The 21,784-nt window shown below is 40.9% G+C and overlaps 1 protein-coding gene and 1 pseudogene across 8 annotated transcripts in view; one reads left to right on the forward strand and one right to left on the reverse strand.

The window, feature by feature from the left end:
- Positions 1–15,062, forward strand: part of ZNF235 (zinc finger protein 235) — a 58,832-nt gene extending 43,770 nt beyond the window's left edge. For all 8 annotated transcript variants that reach the window (XM_089902745.1, XM_030761237.2, XM_022585438.3 and 5 more), the window contains one exon: positions 2,263–15,062. In XM_089902745.1, the coding sequence (XP_089758871.1) occupies positions 2,263–4,217 (1,955 nt within the window). In that variant the 3' untranslated portion in view covers positions 4,218–15,062. The remainder of the gene's footprint in view (positions 1–2,262) is intronic.
- A 4,281-nt stretch (positions 15,063–19,343) lies between these two features.
- LOC111180778 (small ribosomal subunit protein eS1 pseudogene) lies at positions 19,344–20,209 on the reverse strand (annotated as a pseudogene).
- Positions 20,210–21,784: the final 1,575 nt, after the last annotated feature.

The following is a 21,784-nucleotide window of genomic DNA, read 5'->3' on the forward strand; positions in this document are numbered from 1 at the left end:
CTTGATGCCAGACCCCCAGGCTGAGGAGCCTGCCATGGGGATCAGAACTCTCACTCCTGTGGGAGAACCTCTGTGATATAATTAGTTTCCAGTTTGTGGGTCACCCAATCGGCAGGTATGGATTTGGTTGTATCACAAAAGCGCCCCTCCTACCATCTTGTTATGGCTTCTTCTTTGTCTCTGGATGTAGAATATCTTATTTGATAGGTCCCAGTCTGTTTTGTTAATGGTTGTTGAGAAGTAATTGATTTTTGGTGTTTTCATGAGAGGAGGTGAGCTCAAGTCCTTCTACTCTGCCATCTTGTCCTCCTCCTGCTTTATGCTATTAAAGGAGCACTGATGATTTCACCTGTGAAAACCACCTCGCGTTCCTAGGGTTAACCCCACTTATTTATTACGTAGTACCCTTTTATTGTGTACTATAAAAAACAAGGTTTTCTCTTTGTTTAGGATCTTTGCACCTACATTAAGTAGGGATTTTGATCTGTAATTTTTTTTGTACTTAAGGTCTTTGTCTATCTTGATATCAAGGTAATACAGGCCTTATTAAACACAGTACCTCAGAAAGTATACCCTCCTTTTCGGCCTTCTGCAAGGATTTGTGTAGGACTGGTATTATTCCTTTCCTACGTGCTAAGTGGAATTCACCAGTGAAGTTGTCTGGTCCTTTTGTGAGAATGTTTTTATTTATGATTTCAGTTCATGAACTACTTACATATTTTGCTTTTCTTGTAACAGATTTGTATGTTTCAGGGAATTGGTATATTTTATTTAAGTTGTTGAACATATCCCCTTATTCTAATGCCTTTTATGATCTTTAGTAATATCCCATCTTTTATGCCTGATGTTGGCAGTTTTTGTCTTTTTTTTTAACATCTTTATTGGTGTATAATTGCTTTACAATGGTGTGTTTTGTCTTTTCTATTTTTTTCCTTGATTCAGTTTGTTTTCCTCAATTTTTCCCCCTTGTTTGTTTAATTGCTTTTCACTATTTCCTAATTTCCTCTTCTTTTTATGGCTTCTTAAAATGGAACCTTAGGTTATTGACTTTAGGCCTTTCTTGCTTTCTGTATGAATATTTAAAGCTATAAATAATCTGAGTGCCGTTTAACTGCACGCCAGAAGTTGTGATACTATTTTCTTTCATTATTATTTCAAAATATTTTCTAATTTCCCATGTGATTTCTTATAGGCATTTTCTGTGTGTTGGTTTTGAATTTAATTCTGCTATGGTCTTTAAAAAATCTTTCAAAATTTGTTTTATAGCCCTGGGTATGGTTTATCTTGATGGATGTTGCATATGTACTTGAAAAAAAAATGTATGTACTGCAGTTAGGTGCAGTGACCTGTAAGTTTCGTTTTGGTTATAGTGGTTCAGATCTTGTATGGCTTTGATTTTTTTTAATGGTCTAATATGTGTGTAAAAAATCTTCAAGTCTGTAGATTTGTCCATTTCTCATTTTAGTTCCCTCTTTTTGTTTCATATATTTTGGAGCCTTTATTAGATACATACACACTTGTAATTGTTACATCTGCTAATCCTTTTGTCATAAAATGTCTTTGTATCTAATAGTGCTCTATTTTGTAAAGTCTTTTTGTCTGTTTAGCCATTCCAGCTTTCTTAGGCTTTGCGTGATATTTGTATGATACGTCTTTTCCTACCCTTTTTCTTTTGCTTACTTGTATTTAAAACATATCCCTTGTTGACAGCATGTAGTTGAACCTTGCTTTTTATATTCTCTGCCAATCTCTGCCTTTTGATTTTAGGGGAGTGCACTTCCACATAATATACTTACTGAAACCGGGTATATTTGCAATTGCTTTTGTTGGGGGAGGTCTCATCTATTTTGTTCATCTCTTTGTCCTTTTCTGCGTTCTTTCGGGTAGATCAAATATGTTTTGGTATTACATTTCCATGCCTCTGGCTGGCTTTTAGCTGCTGCTTTTCAGTCCAGGCCCTTGGTCTTTCTGTATCCTTAAGAGGATGTCTGTATCCTTAAGAGGTCTGCCGGGGATATGGGCAACCTCACTCTGGACTGATCCCAAATATCCTACCTTTTCAAATTTGTCTTTTTCTTGATTGGACGTTCTCTTGGTTGCTGTAGACCTTTGTTTTTCAGAATTCCTATGAAGTCATTTTCACTACTCTCTAGTTGTTTATTTAATGTTTTCATGGCAGGAGCAAAGGCTTGGAGCTTCCTAGCCCACTATCTTGCTGCCGTCACTCTCTCCGTCCTTAATTCCTTACTGTTTTCCTTTCAGGAGCCAGGAATCACAATGAGATGGAGACTCTTCATGAAACAGGAGTCAGATTCCTTTCATTGGGAGAGCTTTCGTGCTGGCACATCAAGAGACACGTTGTGAGCAAATTAACCAAAAGTCAGGGCTCTGTGGTAAGTATTCACGGAAAGAATTCTCAGTCCCCCAAACAACATAATTCCCCTGCAGGAGTGTCCATTCAGGCTTCTGTGGAAGACAGCTGTTTAATGACTCTTCTGGAGGATCATTCTAATGTTATTGAAAATCAAGAATTTCCAACTGGGAGAGCTCAGAATTCCTGGAATAAACTCTATCTGAATGGGACTCAGAATTATCAGAGAAGCTGTAAGCTGACTCCAGTGAAAAACAAGTTCTGTATATTTGTTCCATGTGCTGATATTTTCAGTTGTATCTCCCCCCACCTCGATGATGACACAGTGTACAGAAGAGAGAAAGCTCACGGCAACAGAGAGTGTGGTAGAGATCTCTTAAAGGCATCACCTCTGGCCCCATGCAGTATCATTCAAACTGGACCGAAAACCTACCAGTGTAACGAACATGAGAAGGGATTCAGTGACCACACCAGCCTTGAACTTCATCAGCAGGTACACTTGGGCAGGAAGTCCCCTACATACAGGACACATGAGAAGGGCAGTGGTCCCATTCAACAGAGTGTCCTCCGAGGGAAGAAACGCTATTGGTGTCATGAGTGCGGGAAGGGCTTCAGTCAGAGCTCAAACCTGCAAACTCACCAGAGAGTCCACACAGGGGAGAAGCCCTATTCATGCCACGAGTGCGGGAAGAGCTTTAATCAGACCTCACACCTGTATGCCCACCTGCCCATTCACACTGGAGAGAAGCCCTACAGATGCGAGAGCTGCGGGAAGGGCTTCAGTCGTAGCACAGACCTCAACATCCACTGCAGAGTCCACACGGGAGAGAAACCGTATAAGTGTGAGGTGTGCGGGAAGGGCTTCACCCAGAGGTCCCACCTTCAGGCCCACGAAAGAATCCACACTGGAGAGAAACCATACAAGTGTGCAGATTGTGGGAAACGCTTCAGCTGTAGCTCAAATCTTCACACGCACCAGCGCGTCCACACTGAGGAGAAACCCTACAGATGTGAGGAGTGCGGCAAGTGCTTCAGCCTGAGCTTCAACCTTCACAGTCACCAGCGCGTCCACACGGGAGAGAAACCCTACAAATGTGAGGAGTGTGGAAAGGGTTTTAGTTCGGCCTCAAGCTTCCAGAGCCACCAGAGGGTTCACACAGGAGAGAAGCCGTTTCGATGCAGTGTGTGTGGGAAGGGCTTCAGCCAGAGTTCCTATTTCCAAGCCCATCAGAGAGTCCACACTGGAGAAAAACCCTACAAGTGTGAGGTGTGTGGGAAGCGCTTCAATTGGAGCCTGAATCTTCACAACCATCAGAGGGTCCACACAGGAGAGAAACCCTATAAATGTGAGGAGTGCGGGAAGGGCTTCAGTCAGGCCTCGAATCTTCAAGCTCATCAGAGTGTCCACACAGGGGAAAAGCCCTTCAAATGTGATGCATGTCAAAAGCGATTCAGTCAGGCCTCCCATCTTCAAGCCCATCAGAGAGTCCACACAGGAGAGAAACCATATAAATGTGATACATGTGGTAAGGCCTTCAGCCAGAGGTCGAATCTCCAAGTCCATCAGATAATTCACACTGGAGAGAAACCATTCAAATGCGAGGAGTGTGGGAAAGAATTCAGCTGGAGTGCCGGGCTCAGTGCTCATCAGAGGGTCCACACAGGAGAGAAACCCTATACATGTCAGCAGTGCGGTAAGGGCTTCAGCCAGGCCTCACATTTCCACACCCATCAGAGGGTCCACACTGGAGAGAGGCCTTACATATGTGATATATGTTGCAAGGGCTTCAGCCAGAGGTCGCATCTTGTTTACCATCAGAGGGTCCACACGGGAGGGAACCTGTAGAATTGGAAGGTGAGGAATGGCCTCCAGATAATCTACGTCTTCATCTCTCTTGGAAAGTCTGTGCTCATTGTTGTGGGAAGTGCCTGCAGAACTTGGAAACATCAAGGAATCTTCATGGGAAAGAAGTTCTATAAAATGCTGTTTTTTTAAAGATCCAGTTGGGAGGTGAACTCTTTATACTAACATCAGGTTACAGGTACAGAGGAGAGAAAACGTATTCTATAAATATGGTCAGTGGTTACACCAGAGCTCTGAATGCCCCGATTCTCAAGATGTGACACAAGAGAAGAATCATTGGCATCTACTGTACATGAAGGTTATGGGCAGGACTTGAACAAAAGTATAATGATGGACAAACAATTGATGTCAGCTGCAGTGTACCCTCCACATAGGGAGGGCTGTTTTTCACCATTCTGTCTCTACTGTGTAGAACTGTGCTTGGTTCCTAATAGGTGCCTGGCAATTACTGAACCAAGGGGAGGAAAATCCCTCTAATTAGGACAAATATTTGAAAATTCTGGTTGGCTCCCTATCCTAAATTCATAACATTCTCAAGAAGAATCCTGCAAGTCGCCTTAATAAGACTGTACTTCAATTAATATTTCCTGAAATCAGAATCATATAATAGCCATCCACAATAGTACAGATTTGGACAAGGCTTATGAATGGCTTCACCCTCCATCCAGCTTCAGTTATATGTACAGAATCACCCATTGTGTGCAGTGTAATATTTAGCATCATTAGTTTGTATTTTATAGACTGAAAGACTTTTTTAATCTAATAACATACTGCAACTTACATGATTGGAAATTTTGAACACTAATTAATTCTTTAATTCCTTAGGGTTTTACTGTAACTCTGAAAGTGTTAAAAGTAGTTACTAGTAACAAAATTTTCTTAGTAAACTTGAATTGTTAATAATCGGTTTCTTTGCATTATTTCCATTCAGGCTCAGGTCACGTTGCCTTTTCTATGCATGGTCCTTCATCCAGACCTCTTTAAGCAGGAGCTTTGGCAGAAACCAAGGATATTAATTTTGTCACATTCCACCCCCATTGTTCCCCCTCTAAAAATGGGGTGGGGTAGACAAAAAACCTCTTGGATTTTGATTGAGATTTCATTAAAGTTATCAGTTTAAATTAATTGTCATATACACAGCATTCTGTGTTCAACACCTATTAGTAGGAGTGAACATTTGCTGGTCAATATGTATCAAAATAGTCTGCCCTGGCAAATCCTAGCATTAGAGGTTTTGCTTAGGAGATTATAGCAACAGTAAGGAAGATTGTACACAAAGATGTTTATACTGAATTTTTTTAAAAAGGAAGTATCAGTAAAATATTTACATAAATATATTCTAATATATAGCCATGAAAAAATATGATATAGATGTATAATGACAGGAAAAAATTTGTCATCCACGAAAAAACTAGGTTAGAGACTTCCTGGTATAATTCAAGTAATAAGGGGATGTGTACCTGAAGATGTGATTAATAAGGGGATGTGTACCTGAAGATGTGATTATGTGCATAGCACTAATAGGTGGAAAGATATATTTTTTTGTCTGTGTTGGGTCTTCGTTGCTGTGTGTGGGCTTTCTCTAGTCGTGGTGAGCAGGGGCTACTCTTTGTCACGGTGCATGGGCTTCTCATCGCGGTGGCTTTTGTTGTTGCAGAGCATGGGCTCTAGGCACGCAGGCTCAGTAGTTGCAGCACGAGGGTTCAGTAGTTGTGGCTCTCAGGCTCTAGAGCACAGGCTCAGTAGCTGTGGCACACAGGCTTAGTTGCTCTGCGGCACGTGGGATCTTCCCAGACCAGGGATTGAACCCATGTCCCATGCATTGGCAGGCGGATTCTCAATCACTGTGCCAGGAGGGAAGTCCCAGGTGGAAAGATATTAATATACTACCTGGTTTACTCTGGCATAGAGGGTTCGGATGATATTTCTTTACCTTTTTGAAAAATTATTTACAGTGGCCATTATCCATTTTACCAAAGCAGTAAAACTGGGACAATAAAATAAATGAAAATCCCTTACAGCTAAATCTTAACTGCTTTATCTCATGGCCTGTAAACTTGTGTTATGGATGTACATAAAGCATGTTCACCATTGCATTATTGGTAATAGCACACTTTGCATTCATCAGTTGGATCTGACAAAAATAATTTGTGGCTTAGCCATTCTGTGGAATACTATGCAGAATCAAATGAGAAAAGATAAGTTCATAGTTACCGACATTAGTAGATATCCAGAATATGCTGAGGAAAGTGGGCAGAGACATAGAATATTTTATGAAATGATATCTAATTTACTGTGATGCCCTCCCTTTAAAAGTAACCAGATCATAGCCATACATATGATAATATCATACATGTATGTCATTTTATATATATATATATATATATATATATATATATATATATATGAGATACCTAAGGGCATTATAGTAATTTCTTTTTTTTTGGCTGCACCTCGTGGCTTGCAGGATCTTAGTTCCCTGACCAGGGATGGAACCTGGGCCACTGGCAGTAAAAGTGTGGAGTCCTAACCACTGGACCACCAGGGAATTCCCCATTACAGTAAATTTTTAATTTTTTGAAATGCTTTTATTAGAGTGTTTTTAGTTCATTCTAAACACTCAGAAAAGATGTAAGAATAATAGAATTCCTTTATATCCTTTGGGTATCTAATGTGATTACAAGCAGACCTGTTTATCTAGTACCTGAACTGAGAACCCAGACAGCCTTGGCTTGTCTTTACAAATCTGTGTGGCCTCCAGCATGACAACTTCATACTAACTGGACACTACGTGGTGGCTCAAAAGTCTGCCAAGAAAAACCAGCAGAAGTACCATGGCCTTTGCTAATCTAACCTTGGAAGTAACAGTCAATCTGCCAGTCAGTCTATTGAGACAGTCACAAAAGCCTATCCAGGAGCAAGGGGAGGGGACATGGACCCTACTTCATGAGAGGAGTGTCAAAAAATTTGCAGACGTATTTTAAGACTGTCATACATTGCTATGATATTTTCTAATCTACAGTTTATTCAAATTCCACAGTTGTCCCAATATATATATTGGTGGCATTTTTTTTTTTCCTATATCAGGATCTACTCTTAAGGTGTGTCATAACCTGCATTTGATTGTCATGTTTCTTTAGTCTTTAATTCTGTCAGTTCCACAGCCTTTGTCTTCCATGAAACTGGTAATTTTGAAGAACACGAGCTAATGTGTAGGGTGTCCCTAAACGGGGGGTTTGACTCATCATGATTAGATTCAAGTTAACTGTGGCATGAGTGTTCCATGAATGATGCATACTTCTCAGTGCATTAGAACAGGAAAGATGTATTTGTTTCATTGGTGATGGTGGCTTTGATCACTTGGATACACTGATAATTACTAGATTTCTCCACAGTAAAGTTGCTGTTTGCCTTTGAAATTAATAACTAATTTGTGGGGAAATCTTGGAGACTGTGTAGTAACTGCTTCATCATAACCTTCACCTACGAGTCTTAGCATTCGTGGATATTCTTCTGTGAATCAGTTATTACTGTCATGATTGCAAAAGGATGACTTTCTTGCTCCATCATCCCTTCTATATTTAGCAATTGGCTTTCTACTGTTAGAAGAGCTTTGCCTTCTCCCCCACACCTCTTTCTCTATCATCAGTGTGAACTCTTGTTTTCTGGTACAATAAGGTTGGGTTTATCTTGTATATTGTCTGCTGCGACCACAGATTCTATAGAGCCCTGAATCCTTTGGGGAAACCAAGATCTAGGGGCTGTATGTTCTCCTTGTTACTGGGATAGCAATCCTTCATCCTTCATGTATATGTGTGTGTGTAAAATACTGATAGCTTCCATTTCAAGTAACTATTGCTTTCTGGTCTTTCCCTATTCCATATTTAGGTCTTCAGTAGTTGGAAGTAGGCTCCCAGTCATCAATCTGCTTACTCATTTGTTCAGTCCTCCAATATGCAGCAAGTAGCTTTAGAGTTGCTAAATAATGTCACTGCAAAACACACACCTGGTTGTGTTCAGGAATTTTTTTTTATAGGTCTTTTTAGATCATATGTAGAGATGAAGTACTCCGTTTAAAAGTTATGTCACCTAGTTCTTTTTATCCCCATTCAACCCAATTATATGATTCATTTGAAATAAAGTTAGATTCTTTTTTATGTTTATAGTCTCTTTCAGGTTCCCATCCCTCCCATCTTTTGATTTACAAAAATTGGGAAGTGGATTAAATTAAGGTGAAACTAGAATTCCCTAATATATTTCATTTGCATTGATTCCTTAGATATTTAAAATATTTTATTTACCTCCTTGGAAATACACAGTTTACCTCCTTGGAAATACACAGTAAGTGCTTTTCACTGTTCCACATCCTTCATGAAATTAATGTTTAATGACTGCATTATATTCCTTTGAGTAGATAGACCACAGGAATGGAGAGACTGTAATGCATGGTGGAAACTGGGTGGATTTACAAAAGCTGGATGGCTTATAAAAGGATATTTGTTTTATTCTTATATATTTCTTTATATTTGAAATATGCCAGGAATTTTAAATATATAAAATAAAAAGAGAAAGAGCTAGTGAGTATAGACATTTAGGGTCAGAAAATGTACAGCAGAGCTCTGTAGTTGATGTGCTTGCTTTGAGACTTGGACAATTTACTAATATATTTATAAATATTATATTTACTTATGTTAGTATATATTAATAGTATGTACTTATATGTTATTCATACAGTATATTATATATTCCTGCCTGTAAGTGAGGCATTCTTAATAAATACTCTGAAATTTCAATGAAGAAAGTTGCTTCCCCCCTCAAGGACTGTCTTTCAAATGGTCTCCTGTGTTCTCTCTCACACTCCTTGTACCACTAGGCGTGGACATGGGATGCGTGTCTTGTTAATTTCCGCTTCCAAACTATTATCTCCCTCTTCTCCCTAAATTCCAGCCCCCACCCCCCAGCATTACTTTTCATGTCATCAAACTACCCACCATTCCTTTTCCATACGGTCACCTACCAGTCTGTTCATTTCTGTATTTTAAATGTGTTGACCAAGTAAGTTCCTACTGTACCAAAACTCCAACACATAAAGTATTAATTCTACACCAAATATTTTTTTAAAATTTTTTAATTTAAAAAGTATCCAAAACCGGCGACTTCCCTGGTGATCCAGTGGTTAAGACTCCGCACTCCCAATGCAGGTTTGAACTAGACCCCGCATGCTGCAACTAAGAGCCTGCATACCACAAGTAAAGATCCTGCATACTGCAAGTAAAGATTCCACATACAGCACCTAAAAAGATCCTGCATGCCACAACTAAGAAGAAGATCCCATATACCGCAATGAAGATCCTGCGAGCCACAACTACAGACCCAGTGAAGCCAAATAAATAAATTTTAAAAATAAAAAATAAAAACACACTATCCAAAAGCATTGGTGAGTGATCAAAAGTGGGCAGATCCTGGAGATAGGTCAACACTTAGAAGAAGGAAATGACAGGGTCAGTTTTCTGCTTTTTATATGGCTTTTATCCTAAGAGCACGTCCCAGTCAACTCTGTTTAGGTCAGCTAAAATTTTGGATTGTATCTTGGGCAGTACCATCTGGAAAACCGCAAAAGAGTTCAAGGCCTATACAACTGCTGCTGGAAGATGAGGTGTGTAGGATAGCCTTAGAAGCAAGCCAGAGAGGGAAAGCCCCAAATTCTGTGTATAAGCATTTCCCAAAAGTCTGGCTGATTCTTTAACTATATAAGGCAGAGGAGACAAAGCTACCAAGCCAATAGAGCTGAATTGAAATTTGAGCTGTCACCAACAGGAAAGAAACAATTTTCAGTCTGAATCCAGCTAAATTAAGTGACTAATAAAACTACTTTTTAAAAAAAGAAAATCAGTACCCTTTGGAGGAACATAATGGAATCCAGTTTCCTCAGTATATTAATGACAATGTCCAGGATATAATCCAAAGTTACTAGACAGATGACAGAAACAGGAAAATATGACCCATTCTCAAGAGACAAGAGATCAATGGAAATCAGCCCTGAGATGATTCAGATGTTGCAATTAGCTAATGATTTTTGTTTTTTAATTTTTGGCTGTGTTGGGTCTTCATTGCTGTGCATAGGCTTTCTGTGGTTGCAGCGAGTGGGGGGCTACTCTTCGTTGCAGTGCACAGGCTTCTCATTGCAGTGGCTTCTCTTGTTGCGGAGCACAGGCTCTAGGCACATGGGCTTCAGTAGTTGTGGTGTGCAGACTCTAGAGCACAGGCTCAGTAGTTGTGGCACACAGGCTTAGTTGCTTTGCAGCATGTGGGATCTTCTCAGGCCAGGGCTCGAACCCATGTCCCCTGCATTAGCAGGCAGATGCTTAACCACTGTGCCACCAGGGAAGCCCAATAATGATTTTTAAAAGCTATTATAAGGACTTACCTGGTGGCACAGTGTTTAAGAATCCTCCTGCCAATGCAGGGGACACAGGTTCGATCCCTGGTCTGGGAAGATCCCACATGCCATGGAGCAACTAAGTCCATGTGCCACAACTACTGAGCCTGTGCACCACAACTACTGAGCCCATGCGCCTGGAGCCTTTGCTCCACAAGAGAAGCCACCGCAATGAGAAGCCCTCACACCACAACAAAGAGTAGCCCCCACTTGCTGCAACTAGGAAGCCCACATACAACAACGAAGACCCAACACAGCCAAAAAATAAATAAAATTTAGAAAAAGAACCACTCTATTAAAAAAAAAAGCTATTATAACTATGCTTAAAATGTAAAGGAGGGCTTCCCTGGTGGCACAGTGGTTGAGAGTCTGCCTGCTGATGCAGGGGACACGGGTTCATGCCCCGGTCCGGGAAGACCCCACATGCTGCAGAGTGGCTGGGCCCGTGAGCCATGGCGGCTGAGCCTGTGCGTCCGGAGCCTGTGCTCCACAACAGGAGAGGCCACAACAGTAAAAGGCCCACGTACCGCAAAAAAAAAAAAAAAAAAAAAAAAGTAAAGGAATGTATACTCACTGTGAAGGAAAAGATAAGAATTCTCCGCTGAGAAATTGGAACTCAAAAAAGAACAAAATGGGGCTTCCCTGGTGGCACAGTGGTTGAGAGTCCGCCTGCCGATGCACGGGACGCGGGTTTGTGCCCCGGTCTGGGAGGATCCCGTGTGCCGCGGAGCGGCTGGGCCCATGAGCCATGGCCACTGAGCCTGCGCGTCCAGAGCCTGTGCTCTGCAACGGGAGAGGCCACAACAGTGAGAGGCCTGTGTACTGCAAAAAAATAAATAAAAATAAAAATTCTACGGGCTTCCCTGGTGGTGCAGTGGTTAAGAATCCACCTGCCAGTGCAGGGTCACAGGTTCGAGCCCTGGTCTGGGAAGATCCCACGTGCTGCAGAGCAACTAAGCCTGTGAGCCACAACTACTGAGTCCGTGAGCCACAACTACTGAGTCCATGTGCCACAACTACTGAAACCAACGTGCCTGGAGCCTGTGCTCCACAACAAGAGAAGCCACCCAATGAGAAGCCCATGCACCGCAAAGAGTAACCGCAAGCACAGCAATGAAGACCCAATGCAGCCAAAAAAAGTTTAAAAAAAATTCTAGAACTAAAAAATATCCTAACAAATTTATTACATCACTGTAACAAAAGTGAAATGACAGAGAAAAGTGTTTCAGTGAACTTTAAAATAACTTAGATGAAATGGACCTATTCTTTGAAAGACACAATCAAGAAAAAAAAATAGATAATCTGAATATGCCTATATCTACTAAAGAAATTGAACCAGTGAGTAATTACAAAAAAGAATGCACTAGGCCCAGAGAGTTTCATTGGTGAAATTCCCAAACGTTTAAGAAAGAAATTATAGAAAATTGGTATTATTTCTTCCAGAAAATTGAAGCAGAGGGAATATTCTATGAGGCCAGTACTACCCTAATATCAAAACCAGATAAAGATATTAGAAGCAAGAAAACTACAGACAAATATCTCTCATGGACAAAGGTGTAAAAATCCTCAACAAAATAGCAAATCAAATCCAAAAATGTATGAAAAGAATTTATACCACAATCAAGAGGGATTTATTTCAGGTATACAAGGCTGGTTTAATATTTGAACATTAAATTAATCCATCACACCCATAGGCTAAATAAGAAAAATCACATGATCATATCAATAGATGCAGAAAAAGCATTTGACAAAACCTAACTAACATTTGTAACAAAAACTCAGTAAACTAGGAATAGAACTTTCCAAACTTGATAAAGAACATCTACCAAAAAACCTGCAGCAACATAATACTTAATGGTGGGAAACTGGATGCTTCCCCAAAGATCAAAGACAAGGCAAGAATGTTCACTTACACCATTCCTAGTCAACATTGTACTGGAGGTCCTAGCTAATGTAATAAAATAAGGAAAGCTTGGGAAGAAAGAAATGGAACTTTGTTCACAGATGATGTAATAGTCTATGTAGAAAATCCCAACGCATTGACGAGAAAATAATAATTCCTGCAAGTCAAAGTTATTATAGCCAAGTATAGAATACAATATACAAAATTCAACTGCTTCCCTGTATACCAGCAGTGAATAACTGGAATTTGAATAAAAAACAAAATACCACTGACATTAGCTCCAAAAATGAGAAATATTTAGGTACAAATCTAACAAAATAGGCACATGATCCATATGAGGGAAACTAAAACCTTGATGAAAGAAATATCTAAATAAATGGAGAGATATTCCATGTTCATGGACAGGAAGACTCAATACTGTCAAGATGTCAGTTTTCCTAATTTGATCTATAGACTTAATGCAGTCCCAGCCAAAATCCCAGCATGTTATTTTGTTAATATTGACAAATGGATTCTAAATTGTATACGAAGAGGCAAAAGATCCAGAACAGCCAACAAAAGAAGGTCAAAAGACCTGACTGTATATAAAGGTATAGACTTACTATAAAGTTGTAATCAAGATGGTGTGGTACTGGCAAAAGAATATACAAGTAGATCAGTGGAACAAAATAGAGAGCCCAGAAATAGACACCCCACACACACAAATACTAGTCAACTGATCTTTGACAAAGGAGCAAAGAGTCTTTTCAACAAATGACACGGAACAACTGGACATCCACATGCAAAAACAAATTAAAAAAAAGAATCTAGAGACAGGCTTTACATACTTCACAGATCACAAACTTCAACGTAAAATGCAAAACTGTAAGACTTCTAGAAGATAACATAAGAGAAAATCTAGATGACCTTGGGGTGGGCGATAAGTTGTAGATAGAGCACTTACCATATGTCCATGAAAGAAAAAAATTAATGTTAGACTTCTGTAAAATTAAAAACACATTCTGCATAAGACACTATTGAAAAAAAGACAAACCACAGACTAAAAAAATTCTTACAAAACATATCTAATAAAGGATGTGTCCAAAATATACAAAGAACTCTTAAAAGTCAACAAGAACAAACAAACCAACTTAAAAATGGGCAAAGGATCTCAGTAGACATCTCACCAAAGAAGATATACAGATAGAAAATAAGCATATAAATATACGTTCTACATCATGTCATCAGGGAATTGCAAATTAAAATGAGATACTACCTATCAGAATGGCTATCAAAAAACTGACAACACGGGACATTTGTGGTGGTGCAGTGGTTAAGAATCCGCCTGCCAAGGTAGGGGACACAGGTTCAAGCCCTGGTCCAGGAAGATCCCACATGCCGTGGAACAACTAAACCCATGCACCACAACTACTTAGCGTGCACTCTAGAGCCCAGGAACCACAACTACTGAATCCTGCATGCCTGGAACCTGTGCTCCACAGCAGGAGGAGCCACAGCAGTAAGAAGCCTGTGCACCGCAGCGAAGAGTAGCCCCCGCTCACCACAACTAGAGGAAGCCCGCACACAGCAATGAAGACCCAACACAGCCAAAAATTAATTAATTAAATTTAAAAACAAAAAAAAACCCCGACAACACCAAACAGTGTTAAGAACATGGTGGCAACAGGGATGATTTTTTCATTTCTGGTGGGAAAGCAAAATGGTACAGCCATGTGGAAAGACAGTTTGGCAGTTTCTTATGAAGCTAGACAGAGTCTTTCCATATGGACTGCAATCATGCTTCTAGGATCCTACCCAACTGGGTGGAAAACTTATGTATACTCAAAACCTGCACACATATTTATAGCAACTTTCATCATAATTGCCAAAAACTGGAAGCAACTAAGATGTTCCTTCAACAAGCGAATGGATATACAATCTATGGTTGTATAAGTTAATTAACTTTAAAAAATACAATAACTGAAGGAAGTTCACTAGATTACTAAAATAGCAGAATGGAAAAAAACAAAATTGTCAGTGGCCTTGAAGATACAATAGTAATTATCAAATCTGAAGAACACAGAGAAAAAAAATCGCAAAAAAATTGGAGAGAACCTCTGAAATCTGAAGGATAATAAAAAGGTATAATGTGTGTGTATTTTGTTTTTGTGGTACGCGGGCCGCTCACTGTTGTGGCCTCTCCCGTTGCAGAGCACAGACTCCGGACGCACAGGCTCAGCAGCCATGGCTCACGGGCCCAGCCACTCCGCGGCATGTGGGATCTTCCCGGACCAGGGCACAAACCCATGTCCCCTGCATCGACAGGCGGACTCTCAACCACTGCACCACCAGGGAAGCCCCAATGTGTGTGTATTTATAGTCCCAGAAAGAGGGGTGAGGGGAGTGAGGCAGAAAAGAATTTGAAAAAATAAAGACCAAAATTTTGCCCCATTTGGTGAAAGACATAACTTTACAGATTCAAGAAGCTCAGTGTAAAATGAACTTATCTACAAAACAGAAACAGACAGAGAGAGGACAGACTTGTGGTTACCAAAGTTTGGGGGAAGCGATGGATTGGGAGTTTGGGATTAGCAGATACAAACTCATATATAGAATGGATAAACAAGGTCTTAACTGTATAGCACAGGGAACTATATTCAATATCCTATGATAAACCATAATGGGAAAGAATATGAAAAAGAATGTAAATATATATGTATAACTGAATCACTTTGCTGTACAGCAGAAATTAACACAACATTGTAAATCAACTATACTTCAATAAAATAAATTTTAAAAAAAGCTCAGTGTACTCCAAATAGGAAAGACAGACCTATATACAACTGTAGTCAAACTGATGGAAATCAAGGATAAAAGTCAAATCATGAAAGCAGCTAAAGAAAAATGATATTGCAGAGGGAAACAGTGATTCAAATGACAGCTGATATTTGAACAAAAAAAAATGCTGCACCAGAAAAAAAATCTAGGGCAGAAAAAAAGAGGAGCAATGTCTTTAAAGTGTTGCAAGAAAAAAAAAAACCAATCTTATTTTCAAAGAAAATGTTCTTTCAAAATAAAGGCAAAGTAAAGATATCTTCAAATAAAGGCAAACAGAGAATTCACTGCCAGCAGAACTGCACCATAATAAATGCTTGAGGAGTTTTTCAATATGATCAGAAATGACACTGGAAACATGGGTCTCCAGGAAGTAAGGGAGAAAGACAGAAATGGTAAACATGTAAACATAATATACTGTATTTCTTCTTCACTTACTAATGTACATATGACTGATGATGCAAAATATATAATGTATGTTGATGCAATACATATACATTATTCGCTTTACATGAAATGACACTTTCACTGAAAAATTATGAAGAATGTTGTAATCACTAAAACAACTGTTAGTTAAATGATGCAGCAGTACAGCCAAAAAGCCAATAGATAATTAAAATGGAATGCATAAAGATACTTAATTAGGACTTCCCTGGTGGCACAGTGGTTAAGAATCCACCTGCCAATGCAGGGGACACGGGTTCGAGCCCTGGTCTGGGAAGATCCCACATGCCGCGGAGCAACTAAGCCCGTGTACCACAACTACTGAGCCTGTGCTCTAGACCCTGTGAGCCACAACTACTGAGCCCGCATGCCACAACTACTGAAGCCCACACACCTAGAGCCTATACTCTGCAACAAGACAAGCCACTGCAATGAGAAGCCCATGCACCACAATGAAGAGTAGCCCCCACTCTCCACAACTAGAGAAAGCCCGCACTCAGCGACGAAGACCCAATGCAGCCAAAAACAAAAAAATAAATAAATAAATAAATAAATATATATATATATATTTTTTTTAAGATACTTAATTAGTCCCAAAGAGAGAAGGAAGGGGAAGACAGAGGAACAAAAAAACAAGAGGGTAAAACGTAAATAGTAAAACAGTAGCCCTAAATATAACCACATAAATAATTACATTAAATCTTAACTATACAAAGGCAAGGATTGAATGGATTAAAAAGTAACTATATGCTCTCTTCGAGAAATGTACCTTAAACATCAAGAGCCAGATGGGTTGAAAGTACACAGATGGAAGAGTCCATAGGACTTGTCCCATAAGCATGAGAAGGCTGGAGCAGTTATATTAATATTAGATAAAGTAGATTTCTTTACAAAGACCCCTACAGAGCTGAAACGGAATTTTTTTCAGTGATAAAAAGGTCAGTACATCAGTAACATAAAAAAAAATCTTAAAAAAATTATGTGGACCATTTTTAAAGTCTTTATTGAATTTGTTACAATATTGCTTCTGTTTTATGTTTTGTTTTTTTTTGGCCACGAGGCATGTGGGATTTTAGCTCCCGACCAGGGAATGAACCTGCACCCCCTGCATCGGAAGGTGAACTCTTTACCACCGGACCACCAGGGAGGTACCAATAACATAATTTTTAAACGTTTATGGGACAGATCACAAAGTTTTAAAACACATGAAGCAAAACTTATAAAACTAAAGGGAAAAAATCGGAAAACCCACCAGAGGTAAAGATTTTTAGCCTCTCTCCCAGAAACTTAGTACAACTACACAAAATCAGTGAAGACAGATATTGACAACATCAACCACCTTGATCTAATTGATATTTACAGAACCCTTCACCCAAGAACAGCAGAACGCTGTTGACTGTTAACTGAGAGTTTAAGAGAATAATTTGGTGACAGAAAAGGAACCTATATTAATTTGGGTATGAATTAACTTAGTCACTTCATATAAGAAGACCCAAATCATATTCTTTTGATAAATATGTAATAACTTGCAGTTTAATAACATTTCTTTCTTTTAAATCATTTTGACAGTTTATCTTGACTGAAGTGTGTGAATAACAACTGAATGATTTTTGGGACTTCGCTGGTGGTCCAATGGTTAGGATTCTGTGCTCCCACTGCAGGGGACATGGGTTCGATTCCTGGTCGGGGAACTAAGATCCTGCATGCTGTGTGGCACACACCCCCCAAAAAAACCTGATTTTTTAAACAATAAATCTCAAAAGTTTCACAAGGGTGGGGTGGATAAAAAGGAACTGGAACAGGAAAAATAAAAAGGGATCCAACTTCACACAATTATGCAATTATACTGTAAAAGGCTAATAATGTTCTCTCTTCAAGAAGAGGGAAGAAAGTTTAGATGTAGAAAAAGATTTCGACATAGAATTATGTCCTTTGGGTGGGTCTATGTACATAGAATTATGTCCTTTGAGTGGGTCTATGTTTGGGTATAATTAATCTTATGTACCAGTAGAAAGAGAGAAAACAAGACCAAGTCTAAAGGTATTATTGGTTTAAAAAAAAAAAGCAGCAGTCACTCAGATCAGCCAGGAGAGGGGGAGGGTTGGTCATTTTTGTTTGGATAATCATGTATTGTCCCTGTTGAGACATGATTGCAGAATGGTCTTGTTTTTGCCTTGATGTATCATGGTAACAAAGTGGCCTTCTCTGACGCTGATTTTCTGTGAAACTGTTTATGTCAAAAAGACTCAGCCCGGGCTTCCCTGGTGGCGCAGTGGTTGAGAGTCCGCCTGCCGATGCAGGGGACGCGGGTTCGTGCCCCAGTCCGGGAAGATTCCACATGCCGCGGAGCGGCTAGGCCCGTGAGCCATGGCCGCTGAGCCTGCGCGTCCGGAGCCTCTGCTCCACAACGGGAGGGGCCACAACAGTGAGAGGCCCGCATACCAAAAAAAAAAAAGACTCAGCCCTTCTAGCCCCTCCTCCTCAGGCCAGATGCTCTATATCCTAAGAATGTCTCCAACAACTAGACACAAAGTGTGCCCACCCCTTGGGAAGTCCACCTAGGCAAATAGTGTTAGGGCAAGAATTTTGTTTTTTAAGTGCATACATAATATCTTAAATTTTGCCTCTTGGCCCACAAAGCCTAAAATGTTTGCTATCTGATCCTTTTCAGAAAAAGTTTTCCAATATTGGTCTCAGGAAGAAAACACTATCTTTTTTTAAAAAAAAAATTAATTTACTTATTTATTTATTTATTTTTGGCTGCATTGGGTCTTTGCTGCTCGCATGGGCTTTCTCTAGTTGTGTCGAGCAGGGACTACTCTTTGTTGCGGTGCACAGGCTTCTCATTGCAGTGGCTTCTCTTGTTTGCGGAGCACGGGCTCTAGGCGTGTGGGCTTCAGTAGTTGTGGCACGCAGGCTCAGTAGCTGTGGCTCATGGGCTCTAGACCGGAGGCATCAATAGTTGTGGTGCATGGGCTTAGTTGCTCCGCAGCATGTGGGATCTTCCCGGACCAGGGCTCGAACCCGTGTCCCTTGCATTGGCAGGCGGATTCTTAACCACTGTGCCACCAGAGAAGTCCCTATCATATCATTTCAATTGACACAGAAAAGGCATTTGACAAAATAAAACATCCAGTACTGATAAAATATCTCAGCAAACTAGGGAAAGAAGAGAACTTCCTCAACTTGATAAAAGGCACCTAGCAAAAACCAGCAGGTGACATCGTACTTAATAAAGACTGAATGCTTTCCCCATGTGACTGGGAACAAAGCAAGGATGTCCACTCTCACCACTTCTATTCAAAATTGTACTAGAAGTCTTAGCCAGTGCACCAAAGCAAGAAAAAAAAAAAGTATACAGATTGGAAAGGAAGAAATAATTTTCTATCCTAGAAAATTCTAAGGAATCTACAAAAACCTAGAATTTCAAGTAGTTTATCAAGGTCATTCGATATGAAGGCAGTACACACACACACAAATCATTTTTCAATATCCTACCAGTGTACAATTTTTTTTAATATCACAAATGAGGTCTTTTATTTGTCACCATTAAAAGTCTGATTTTTAAACAGATTCCTGGACTGGTGGCTCATATCCATCAGCTCGTTCAACTTTAGCACCTCTCTCGTCCCCAGTAGCTTTTCCAGAACTGCTACCTTCACCATGTAGCTCCATGAGTTTTCCCAATTCAAACTTGGGCTTCTTCAGCATTTTTATTTTTCTAACAAAGACATCATGGAGTGGATAAATAGATTGGCAGGCCTTTTCTATGTCTTTTCCAATGCTGTCTGGAATCAATTTATTGACCACCTCTTTCAAGTCATTTGTCTGCACCTCTCGGGTCATGATTTCCATCATCATCTTGCGGATCTGGCGGACCTGCTGGTGCTGGGCATAAGAGGTCTTCCGAATCTGATTGTTGCGTTTTTTAGTAAAACCCACACAGAAGAGACGAAGCAAATAACCATCGGTAGTCTTGACATCAACGTGAGCTTCAATCATGGTCTGCCATTTTTTGACCATGGAGCACATTTTGTCACGGGTAAGATCCATGCCATGGAAAGTAGTCAGGCAGTTTTTGCCCTGAACGTCCTCAGTAATAAGCTTGAATTTTCTAAATGCAACTTCATCATTCTGCAGATCAGCAAGGCTCACTTCAAACACACGACCCTTGAGGCCATCCGATGCGATTTTGGTTCCTTGAGTTCTCGTGACTAGTGTTTTCCCAATATTTCTTATATTGAACATAGCTGGTGCTTTCACATCATACCAATCTTTCTTAGAAAATGGGTCAACCACTTCCTTCTTGGCTCCCTTTTTACCGCCTTTCGTAAGGCACTTGTTCTTTCCAACCGCCATGGTGCTGCTCCGAGAGCCAAAAAAAGCTGTACAATTTTTAATAACCCTAGTAATGTATAATTTTTCTATGCCCTAGCAATGTACAGAATTTAAAAACAATGCCGTTTACAAGTGTGGAGCCCTATATCGAGGGCACAGGACAAAAATCTCCAGAATTAACCAAGCCGCCATAGCAACCGTTGCCATGGGCTCTCCTGACCTAACCGGACAGCCCCCAATTCCGTATTAGGTACAATATTCACCTTGTAGCATCCTGACAAATCACCTAATGCCATCCTGCCAGCAGTTTTCTTTGTCTTGAGGCTGTAAAAGTTGGCTTCTAGCCCACAAAGGGGGTCGGCTCTCCCTGGTCTATCAGGAAGTGGGCCCGCTGTATTTGCAGCGCCCCTCGCTAACTCTGCTCTTTGTTCTCAATAAACTCACTCTTTTCTAAAACACTTTGTGTCTGGAAATTCTTCCAACCCCCACACTGACCACAGTATTTTGGTGGCCCGTACGGGGACGCTCGGGGGGGCCCCCCTCCACACTGTCGTTTCTTTTTTCGAACCCTCTGTGAACAGGCGAGAGGCACCCTCTGGTGTGTTCTGAAGGCCTCACAACCCATTACGCCCCAGTAGCTGCCACCCAAGCGGGTGAGGCCTCTCCTTTCCTCTTTCTCTCTTGGGCTCAGGACCAGGCCAGCTAATATCGTACGGGCACGGGTCAGGCACTTAAAAGCCATTAGGGCGCCTGCCGCTTGAAGACTCCCGTGAAAGGGAAAGGGGGTCACGGAACAGACCAGGCTGTTAGAGCATCTGCCCCCAGCAAGACAACTTCCATGCACCGTGAGGCACATATTGGTTCAAGCAGAACACTGAGCCCCTCCCCTTGGCCGCCGCCTTCCCGGCAGGACTACAAGGCCGATTCCTCAGCCTGTCTTCTCTGTTACTTTCACCTTTTTCTCGGGCCAGATTGATTTACAGGAGCCTCGGTGTTGCCTCTGAGCCGTCCCAGGAGTGCTTTTCACGTTTCAGGGAATCGCCAAACAGGGAGTCACCCGGTGGGTCCTGGGAATCTCTGTCTCTTTTCCTTCTTTCTCTGCCTGAGCCACGCGATGCCTTAGTTGCATGGTTTGTGCCTCAGTCTCACGCTCAGGGGTCACCTCTCATGGTCGGACGCGATTGTTGGGACGGTAGGCCCATTTTGTGCCTTAGTCGCACGGAGAGATCACTGGGACAAAGGGGACGCCTTTCTGTCAGCCGGTGACTCTCAGTACCCACCCCCTTTCTATGGCATACAGGCTAAGAACAGGTTCTGGTATGTCTCAGGAGCCTCCCTCAGACTCACCCCTCGGCTGTATCCCCAGGAACTGGAAAACATTTGACCCTGAAAATCTCAAAAAGAAGAGGCTCATTTTCTTTTGTAATACAGTGTGGCCCCAGTATAAACTGGGGGACTGAGAACAATGGCCTGTTAATGGCACACTAAATTATAACACGATCCTCCAACTTGATCTCTTTTGCTGGAAACAAGGAAAGAACTCAGAGGTCCCTTATGTCCAGACCTTTATGGCCTTTAGTCAGAATCCAGATCTGAGGGACTCATGCCGCA

This window comes from Delphinapterus leucas, chromosome 20 (assembly GCF_059928025.1).
Source record: "Delphinapterus leucas isolate spDelLeu-1000000601 "Yukka" chromosome 20, BTC_Dleu_Yukka2, whole genome shotgun sequence".
Classification (NCBI taxonomy): Eukaryota; Metazoa; Chordata; class Mammalia; order Artiodactyla; family Monodontidae; genus Delphinapterus; species Delphinapterus leucas.